This window comes from Lipotes vexillifer, unplaced genomic scaffold (genome assembly GCF_000442215.2).
Source record: "Lipotes vexillifer unplaced genomic scaffold, Lipotes_vexillifer_v1.1 scaffold518, whole genome shotgun sequence".
NCBI classification, from domain to species: domain Eukaryota; kingdom Metazoa; phylum Chordata; class Mammalia; order Artiodactyla; family Lipotidae; genus Lipotes; species Lipotes vexillifer.
Window position 1 is genome coordinate 301,971 of NW_006780945.1, and position 10,808 is coordinate 312,778.

General features: G+C 48.4%; 1 protein-coding gene across 1 annotated transcript in view; it reads left to right on the forward strand.

The window, feature by feature from the left end:
• ST6GALNAC1 (ST6 N-acetylgalactosaminide alpha-2,6-sialyltransferase 1) overlaps positions 1 to 10,808 on the forward strand; it is a 35,898-nt gene that overhangs the window by 12,171 nt on the left and 12,919 nt on the right. Inside the window, 10 exon segments of the mRNA XM_007472409.1 lie at positions 3,983 to 4,129; positions 4,235 to 4,254; positions 8,393 to 8,517; positions 8,519 to 8,618; positions 8,621 to 8,983; positions 8,986 to 9,023; positions 9,679 to 9,764; positions 9,766 to 9,842; positions 10,006 to 10,189; positions 10,409 to 10,551. Of these exon segments, the coding sequence (XP_007472471.1) occupies positions 3,983 to 4,129; positions 4,235 to 4,254; positions 8,393 to 8,517; positions 8,519 to 8,618; positions 8,621 to 8,983; positions 8,986 to 9,023; positions 9,679 to 9,764; positions 9,766 to 9,842; positions 10,006 to 10,189; positions 10,409 to 10,551 (1,283 nt within the window).

The window sequence follows — 10,808 nt, forward strand, 5'->3', positions numbered from 1 at the left end:
AAAAAAAAAAAAAAAAAAAAAACAAAGGAAACTGTGTTTAAGAAGCAAAGGAGGTATGATAATGAGGACTCATGAAGTATAGAATGTTAATAAAGAGACGGAAATTGTTTTTTAAAAATGAAAATTCTGGAGTTGAAAAGTATAATAATCAAAACAGAAAATTCACTGGAGAGGCTCAATAATAGACTTGAGTTGAAAAAGAAATCAGTCAACATGAAGATAGATCAATAGAGATTATGCAGAGTCTGAAGAACACTAGGAACACATAATGAGAAAAAATGAACAGAGCCTCAGAGAGATGTGGAACAACACCACTTAAGCACACCAACATGTGCATGATGGGAAGGAGCAGAGAGAAAAAAATATTCAAAGAAATAACACTTGAAAACTTCCCAGATTTGATGAAAAAACACCAATCCACACACCCAAAAAGCTCAAAAAAGTTCACATAGAATAAATGTAAAAAGATCCACACCCAGACGTATCATAGTCAAGATGTTAAAAGCCAAAGAGAGAGAAAATCTTGAAAACATCAAGATAAAAACAATTCATCTGATATGTGTTAACAATAAGATTAACACCTGACTTCTCTTCAAAAAACAATGGAGGGGACTTCCCTGGTGGTGCAGTGGTTAAGAATCCTCCTGCCAATGCAGGGGACACAGGTTCGGGCCCTGGTCAGGAAGATCCCACATGACGCAGCACAGCTAAGCCTGTGTGCCACAACTACTGAGCCTGTGCTCTAGAGCCCACAAGCCACAATTACTGAGCCTGCATGCCACAACTACTGAAGCCCACGCACCTAGAGCCTGTGCTTCACAACAAGAGAAGCCACTGCAGTGAGAAGCCTGAGCACTGCAACAAAGAGTAGCCCTGGCTCACCACAACTAGAGAAAGCCTGCGTGCAGCAACGAAGACCCAACGAAGCCAAGAATAAATAAATAAATTTATTTTATAAAACAACAACATTCTAGTGCTTGTGGATGGGTATGTTGTGGGGTTTTTTTTTTACATAAATTAATTTAATTACTTATTTTTGGCTGCATTGGGTCTTTGTTACTGTGCACAGGCTTTCTCTAGTTGTGGCAAGCGGGCTTCTCATTGCGGTGGCTTCTCTTGTTGCAGAGCACGTGGGATCTTCCCAGACCAGAGATGGAACCTGTGTCCCCTGCATTGGCAGGCGGATTCTTAACCACTGCGCCACCAGGGAAGTCCCTGCTCACTCTCTTTTGAAAACTATTGTGCTTCGTGGAAAAATGTGCCTTATCTAGAGGACATCCCTCCAGGTTAGCTGACTTTAGCTTTCTGTCATCTTTTTTTTTTTTAAGTCTTTATTGAATTTGTTACAATATTGCTTCTGTTTTATGTTTTGGCCGCAAGGCATGTGGGATCTTAGCTCCCCGACCAGGGATCGAACCCACACCCCCTGCCCTGGAAGGCAAAGTCTTAACCACTGGATCGCCAGGGAAGTCCTTAGCTTTCCATCATCTGTGAGCAACTTTACAACTCTGTACATTGTAGGTTGCTTATGAGCATTCAAATTCTGCCCTGCCTGTGATTTCCCTCCCCGCTGTGGAAAAACCAGTTTTGCTCCCATCCCATTTTTACAGTCCTTGCTCTATATTAGTGTGTGCTTCTGCACTTCTGTTTTGAATCGGTTATTACATCTGCCTGGTTCTCTCATGAGTGGAATAAAATCTGTAACACATTTTCATGTTTCATATCTGTATGAGTCATGATTTTACCTTCTGCTGAAAATAATCTTTTAACAAGTCATATCTGCAGGTAAGGTCTCACACATCCTATGGGCTGCTGTATAAAGAAGATTATAAGCCTGTTTTAATTATAAGCTTGCAGGATCTTAGTTCCTTAACCAGGGATCGAACCTACACTCTCTGCATGGAAGCGCGGAGTCTTAATCACTGGACTGCCAGGGAAGTCCTTAAAGAAGATTAAAGTCAAAAGCCTTCCCTTAAAAAGGAGAGAAAAAATAAACCTGACTGAACACGAACATCGTGATGATATTTACAAAACTGTTGTCAGGTCAGTTTGCGCGAAAACGCATACTTCTCTGGATCTCACATCCGACCCAGGCACACACAGCAGCACGTTGGGCTGGAACCTGAGAACCAGGAAGCGAGAATTCTGAATGAACCCGCCCCTACCAGCTGGTTTCAAGAACTCCAAGTTCAACCTACCCCTAAGGTGGTGAGAGGAAGGCTGTGTACAGTAGCTCAGCTGGCACTCAGGAGCTCAACTAGGTCTCCATGCCCTGTGGAAGCCAGAAAGAAGAGTGATGGCCAGTGCCTTGTGCAAAACACGGGTGAGGTGAAACAGACACTCTGTTTAGGCAAACCCGTGCTGTGGGTAAGCAAGTCCCTTCCCACGGTGCACTTCCTTTGCCTGGCATTGCAAACAGGCACCAGGGTGTCGGGGAATTGTGTGTGCAAAGTACGCAGGCAAACTGAGGGCAAAGGGTCAATTAAGGCAAAGGGTTAGGACAGGACAGGGGTCTATTCAGAAAATGTTTACTATGGAGTCAGTGTTTGAGCACTTACAGGTTAGGTGTGCAGAGAGAGAGAGACAGAGACTGAATCAGTACTAAGAGAGTTTTCTTTCTTTCCAGCCCATCCCCTGGAATAGTGCCACGAGTTACAGTATCGTGTTCATACCTTTTTCATCCTCCCTGGGGAAGGTGGTTTAAATATTTATTGGCACATCCCCTGGGTGGAAGCCAAGAACTCTGGGTACAGAACTGGAAGCTATGTGTCCAGAGGGATGCACACTGCCGTGTGTGAGCAGGGAACCCAAGTCCCAAGTCCATCAAAGCCCTGCTGTTCCAAGCTGCACCTTTCCCACTTCAACTGCTTGAAGACACCTGCATGGTTCAACCATACTGTCAGCAGTTATTTTAAATATTGAAAATCCATAGTACTTTAGGAAGGGCTGCATCCCTGAATGTTCTAAGTTTTCTACAACTGATCTTGATATTATTTCTCTGAGTTGTGCATGTGCCCCAAGTGTTCTGCATTGTGTTTTGTTTTTCTTATCAAGGCTCAGAGGTGCTGCTGTGCAATGAGTAAGAATACAGTCTGTGGGGCAAATGGATCTGGTTCCTAAGCGGCTCACGCCGTGATCTTGGGCAAGCTGCCTGAGCACAGAGGCGATTTCCTCAATTGTAAAGTGAGGTTGATAATAATGCTCAGCTCCTGGAGTGGCTGTGAGGGTTGCATTCGTGCATGTGAGGCATCTCACGGTGCATGACTTCAGATGAGAGGCAGGGAAGGCTGAACCGAACGGCTATACATCAGCGCTTCTCAACGTGGCCACACATCAGAATCACCCGGGGAACTTAAAAAACACCCATGCGTGGAAAATACCCATCCTCAGAGATTCTGGTTTGACTGGTTGAGGTGCAGCCAGGGCATCAGAACGTTTTAAAGCTTCGGGTGATTCTAATGGGCACCCAAGATTGAGAGCTATTTTTCTAAATACTCGGGAAATGAGATATTCTCAGAGCTCCCATCCATGGCTGCACACTGGTCTTTCAGGGAAAGATTGCTCGGGGGTCTCAACCCTGAATGGGTTCCCTGTATTTTTCTTTTAAAACTCATGTTGAGTATGGAGTCTGTGCAAGGCCCTTCCAGCCCACGCACTTGTCCGGGGGCCCCGAGGGTTTGGAACCTGTTAAAAGTGAGGTTCCATGTAATGTGTGTGTGTTTCTCATTAAGTTCTACATTCAGAAATCGGCTTCAGAGACAAAGAAAAAGAAGGTGACCTTGTCTGAACAGAAGGAGTTTCTCTTCCTTCAAGCCATGCCAGCCTATAAGCCTTCATAATGCAGGGAAGGCGGCTCCTTTCCCTGACAGACTCTGATAGACTCCGCATTTACCAGCGTGGCTTGTTAAGATAAAATGGTGTGCACACCCCAGCCGGGAGATCCGAGCAGTTAAACTATTTGCTGTCTACATCAAAGCCCCAGGACATCCAGAAATTCCCTGCACGGCCCCGCCCACCATCATGAGGCCCTGGGCCAAGCTGTCCAATGGCTCTTGCTTTGGGCTGTGCTCACCTTCTTTCTCTTTGCCCTGCCCTCCTTTATTAAGGAACCTAATACAACGCCTACCAGGTAAGATTCTGACCCTTTCCAATTTCCCCGTGATTTATTAGAAGAAATTGAAAAATTACAGCCCAGGGACGACTGGGGAAATCTGAGACACCTCTGTGTTTACAGCGGTGTCAGCGATCAGGAAGGTTGGCAGAACCACGGGCAAGGAAGCTCAAAGGGGAGACCTGGGGGATGTGGAGGTGGTGTAACAGGGAAACAGGGGGCCATGGGGCTTGTACATGGAGGAGGTAGAAGCAGAAGTTAGAGAACTGTTGGCCTGGACTCCTGAAGGCGTAAGTAGAAAATAAGACTATTTTCCTCTCTGGGTCTGTGAGTAATAATAACCCCAGCTTTGGGGTTAGTTCTGACATGCCATTCGCTGTGTCCTAAAGCAAAAGATTTATCCTGTGAATTCCATTAATTTCTAAATCATACAACCCCTGAGACGTTTGTCAGTAAAATGGGAGATCACTCACTTAGGGGGGTGGCTGAAATTCTGGGTCCCAAGCTAATTCTTCAAAAGGACCCTCCAGACCAGTTTTCTTATAAACACATCTCCAGCAGTGAGAGATCCCTTTCTTTCCAGATTCAATGTATTTTGAATGATTTTGTTTCACTATTCTTAGAATTTGAAAGTAAAACATGCTCTCATATCTGCCTGCTAATGCAGGGGACACGGGTTCGAGCACCGGTCTGGGAGGATCCCACATGCCGCGGAGCAACTAGGCCCATGAGCCACAACTACTGAGCCTGTGCGTCTGGAGCCTGTGCTCCCCAGCAAGAGAGGCCGCGATAGTGAGAGGCCCGCGCACCGCGATGAAGAGTGGCCCCCTCTTGCCACAACAAGAGAAGGCCCTCGCACAGAAACGAAGACCCAACACAGCAAAAATAAATAAATTAATTAATTAACTCCTATCCCCAATATCTTCTTAAAAAAAAAAAAATGCTCTCATGAAGTTTTAAAAGTGGCCCCCCTTGCCACAACAAGAGAAGGCCCTCGCACAGAAACGAAGACCCAACACAGCAAAAATAAATAAATTAATTAATTAACTCCTATCCCCAATATCTTCTTAAAAAAAAAAAAATGCTCTCATGAAGTTTTAAAAAATACAGAAAGGTGAAGCAAGAAATAAAGGTCTCTCCATTATACCCCCATCTCTACCCAGTCTTCACGGGTAACTACCCTTAATGCTTTGGTGTACAAATAATTACTATATTATTGTAGCTAACACTTCTTTAGCATTCACTATATGCCAGGCACTATGCTTATGAGTATATGAGTATACTGAGACTCGGAGAGCTTAAATGAATGACCCAAGTTCACTCGGCTACCAGCCGACTCAAACCCAGGAATCTTGGTTCCATAATCTGTGCTCTTTACCTTATGTTAGACAAGCCGTTACAACAGATGGGGAAATAGATAGGTAGATAGGTAGATGATAGGTAGGTAGGTAGGTAGATAGATAGACAGACAGACAGGTAGATTGTTGGATGGTTGGATGGACGGATGGATGATGGATGGATGGATGGACTGACAGATAGGTATCACACTATACACATTGCTCCACAGGTTGACTTTTTAAATCAACACTATATCATGGACCTCCTTCCATGTTGGCACCTATAGATCTACTCCCTTCCTTTTCATGGCTGCATAGCATTCTATAGAATGGATATAGTTTATTTAACCAGACCCTATTGATGGGCACTTGGGTTTTTCACATACCTTTGGGTGCTTATGTAAGTATTCCTGTAGGTAGATTTCTAGAAGTGGAATTGCCAAGATAATGGATTATGTTCACATTAAATGTCACTGGATACCATCAAGTCATCCTCAGAAAAGGCTACACCGACAGGTGTGTGAGTTAACTCTCTCCAACCTCTGTAGCAACACTGGATCTTGTGAATGTCTTTAAAGTTTTATCATATGATAGGTAAAAGCATGTTTCTCTTTTTAATTTGCATGTCTCAGGCCACTGGTGAATTTGAGGATCCTCTAGAGTTTCTAAATCATTTCATTGTATGAATATACCACACATTGTTTATCCATTCTCTTATTGATGGACATTTGGGTTGTTTCCAGTTTCTGGCTATTATGAATTATAAGTAAATCTTCTGTGGACATTGTTGTACAAATCTTTTTGTGCACATATTCTTATTATTCTTGGGTCAATATCTAGAGGTGGAATTGGTGTGTCATAAGGAAGGTGTATGTTTAGCTTTAGAAGAAAAGGCCTGACTTATTTCCAAAGCAGGTTTGAATTTGTCCGTTTCTCCCTTCAGTTTCATCAGTTCTGGTTTCACGTAACTTGAAGCTCTGATGAATATGCGTTTAGGATTTGTCCTGACTTCAACAGTGACTGTAAAGTTATTGAATCTGCCCAAGATTTTAAGGGCTAGGAAAAGGGCCGCGAAACTGTTTATATAACTACGTGGACGCCATAACAGTAGAGGTCCCTGGAGGAAAGGAGTTTTTGTGGGTTGAGAGGTTCAAAGAGAAGGTGGAGTCTGGGACACAGGTAGGGCTTGGATGAATGCTCAGGGCAAGGCACTCATGTGGTGAGAAAAGGACGAACAAGGAAGCTGGCCTAAATAAGTCCTAAATTATGGAAGTCCTTGTTTCCACGGTGCCCAGACAGAGCTCCTTCCTTCACGTTCCTACCATGCTCAAACGTTCCGCAGCACAGTACGTGTTTCATATTGTAATGACACGGCTGTCTGTTCACTAGACTTCTCTCCTGTGGCTGGGAAACACGCCTTTCATCTGTCATCTCCAGCATCTAATATGAGATGTGGCAAATGTGGTGGCCTCTCGACAAATATTTGCCAAGTACGTACATTTTTCCAACAATCAACAGTTTGCTTTTTTTTTTTTCCTTTGGCCACGCCGCACAGCTTACGGGATCTTAGCTCCCCGACCAGGGACTGAACTCTGGCCGCGGCAGTGCAAGCACCGAGTCCTAACCACTGGACCGCCAGGGAATTCCAACAGTTTGCTTTTAAGCAGGGATGGACTCATGATAGGATTCGAAGCACGCCTTTAAGACAGATCTTGGTGCCGAAAGCTCAGCTTCTCTGTGCACCGGGGCCGAATTGAATTGCGGAGACAGAGTTTTGCGTGAAGTAGGAAAGGAATAGCTTTATTACTTGGCCGGCAGAGGGGCCACAGCGCGCTAGCACCTCGGGAACTGTGCCCGCTCCCTGGGGAATAGGGAACGGCCTTAGAGTCAGGCCTGTGGCCAGGGGTGTGCAGTAAGGATCAAGGCAAGAGCTTCAGAAGGGTGGGGTTGCTGACAAGATTAGGGTGTGTGCAGGCCCTCAGGTGGTCTTCTTTCTCCTAATCTTGATGAGCTTCTCTGGTCCCTTTAATCTCACCTCAGGTGCTTTCCTGGCTGCTCCTCCCTTGATTAGCAACTGTTCGAATCTGCCCTTTCAGCGAATGTCATGGAGGCTGGAGTCTTGCCTACAAGAAATGGGGGACAAAAAGGCCTCCATGCCTGGGAGCCCCACGGGGCCCTGGTAGGCATCAATCTTTCAAAAATCAAGGTTGGCAGCTATGGTCTTAACAGGAATGCGTCTTTCCCTTTTCCCTGTGGACAAAGTTACCTTTGTTACCTATGCTTTATTTTTTTTAAAAAAAGGTCCACTGGGGCTTCCCTGGTGGTGCAGTGGTTGAGAATCCGCCCCCCAATGCAGGAGACACAGGTTCAAGACCTTGTCCGGGAATATCCCACATGCCGCGGAGCAACTAAGCCCGTGCACCACAACTACTGAGCCTGCGCTCTAGAGCCCGTGAGCCACAACTACTGAAGCCCACGTGCCTAGAGCCCGTGCTCCACAACAAGAGAATCCACCACAATGAGAAGCCTGCGCACCACAACGAAGAGTAGCCCCCGTTCGCCGCAACTAGAGAAAGCCCGCGCGCAGCAACAAAGACCCAACCCAGCCAAAAATAATAAATAAATGATAAAGTAAATTTACTTTTTTAAAAAAGGTCCACTGAATCATACAGATATGAGGTGACAGGACTAGGTTCACACAAACTCATTCTTAGACTCACAATTGGGAATGTAGCAGACGCTGGGAGCCACAAAGGTGCAAACATGGAGAGCTGGAGGTGAGCAGTTCATTTCTGCCCTTGGCAACCAGTTCCAGCTCCCCAAACTCCGTGCCACCACTAAGGGTTCTTTATTGGTCAGAGTAAGTTTCCAGACCCATTGCCAACAAGTGCAGCTTAGTTTTGGGTAGTGGACAGTGATGGCCCTTCCCTCGTCTCTCCTGGAGACTGGTTTGACGGGACGACTGCCCACGTGGAGTCAGTGCAGGAGACCAGTATGCGGGACACACACCCCGAGGCCACAGCCAACACAGCTGGAGAGGGCAGAGGAGCGGAGGCTGGCAAGGCCAGTGCCGAAGGGGCCAGGCAGAGCACCCAGCACAGCCAGGATGGCAGCAACGGAGACGCAGGCGAGCAAGGACACCGTGGGGGACACGCTGCTCCCGAAAGCTCAAGTCGAGGGGTGGCCTCCGGCTGGATGGAGGCACCGTCACTGAACAGTCAGGACCCGAGGATGACCAAAGGGTCAGGGGACCAGAGCGCGAGGCCGACGGCCCCAAGGATGGTGCCCACGAAGCTGCAGGGCAACGCGGCAGCCACAGCAAGGACGCCCCTTCCAGAAAATCAGGCTGGGGTGCAGACCCCTGCAGGAGCGAGGCCGACGGGAAAGGCAGTCAGAGGAACCACCAGAGAGGCTGTCCCACCCAAGGACAGAGCGCAGGCCACCGCGTCCTCAGCCCTTGTCCAGAGCCCCACTACCCAGAGAGGCCAGAGATTGTGGGCCACCAACTTCAAGTCTGAGTCGCACTGGGATTTTGAGGAAAATACAGCCTGGACGTAAGTGGCCTCCAGTGGGGAGTTTTTCCTGCGCCCCACCAGGCCCCACCTCTCCTTTCCCTCCCAGGCTCCCATCCTAAGCTCTGCCTCGGCCCACCCATGCTCTCCCCCAACACTGCTCTCATCCCATCCTTCCTTGTTATAATGGCCAGAAGCAGGGCAGGGAAGGCAGGTCCCAGGGTGTGAGCGAGAAGGCCCTGTCCTGGGCCCCTAGGAGCCCAGAGGGTCATCAATCCCAGTGAGAGAGTGTGACCTGCGCTGGAATCCCGTCCCGCAGCAGGGGGAGGGGCCGGAACCGGCAGGGACTAAGGGACAGGAACACAGGCCAGCCCTGTTCTCCCGCAGAGATAATTCTATGGCCCTTAGAGAGACAGCCGGGCCCACAGCGTGTTCACAGACTGGTCCAATCCTCTCACACATAGGAAGGTACATTTGCCTTGAGGGCTGAGGACCACTGGTTCCCTGGGAGCCCTCCTGACCACAGCAGGCTGGGACGATCGATGGCGAGGGGGGCGCCAGAAGGCCCTGGGAATAGGATGAGAGAGGTAGCAGAGACCGACGCCTTCCCAGCTTTGAGGCCTGCTTTCTGCCCCTGCCCCCCCGACCCCCGCCCAACCAGCCCTTGGCCATGGCCTTCCTGGGCCTCTCCCTGCTTGACCCGTCCTCCTGCATGTAGACCTGCCCTGACTCAGTGAAGATCAAAGCCTCCAAGTCACCCTGGCTCCAGAATCTCTTTCTGCCCAACCTCACCCTCTTCCTGGACTCGACACTTCAACCAGAGCAAGTGGGGTCGCCTGGAGCACTTCGCTCCGCCCTTCGGCCTCATGGAGCTCAACTTCTGTGAGTCCTCGGCCCCCGGGGGCCGGGGTGTGTGCTAGGCCCCAGCAGAGGGCAATGCTTTTTGTGTCTGGTCCACCTCTTCCCTGGGGGCCACCAGCCCTGGGAAAAATGCCACTGGATCCCTGGCCCTTCCAGGGCTCTGAATGGAGTCCCCTCGTTGCAGTGGTGCAGAAGGTCGTGCCCTGCTTCCCACCCACCCCATCCCCGGCGCCCCAGCAGCAGCTGCTCCTGGCCAGCCTCCCTGCTGGGAGCTCCCGATGCATCAGCTGTGTCATGGTGGGCAACGGGGGCATCCTGAACAACTCCCAAGTGGGCCCAGAGATAGACGGCCATGACTACGTGTTCCGGTGAGCTCCCCTCCCCGGCCCCCTCCCACCCCCTCTCCTGCAGAGCTGGGCTCTTCTGAGAGATCTGAGAGGGTGTTCCGTGTCTGTATCTGGAAGGCGGGGTTCCTGGGCTCTCCAGAGAGTTTCTGTAAATCAGTGCTGTCTCCCGGTTTCTCCTTCCTTTCCACGCATCCCCCTTCTGCACTCATGTGTTCTGTCTGATTTTGTCTTTCCATCTAGACTGAGTGCAGCTGTCATTAAGGGCTACGAACAGGATGTGGGTACTCGGACATCCTTCTACGGCTTTACTGCCTTCTCCCTGACCCAGTCACTCCTCATACTGGGCAGTCGGGGTTTCCGGCACGTGCCTCTGGGAAAGGTGAGCAAAGAGGAATCGGCCTGGCCGCACACACCGCGATGAAGAGTAGCCCCCACTCGCCGCACCTAGAGAAAGCCTGCGTGCAGCAATGAAGACCCAACACAGCCAAAAATAAAGTAAAAATTTTAGAAATATAAAAATAAAAGTCCTGTACACCTGAAACTAACACAGCGTTGTAAATCAACTGTACTTAAATTTTTTTAATGGTAAAAAAAAAATAATAAATTGCAAAAAAATATATAAATGTGGTTTTTTTTTTTT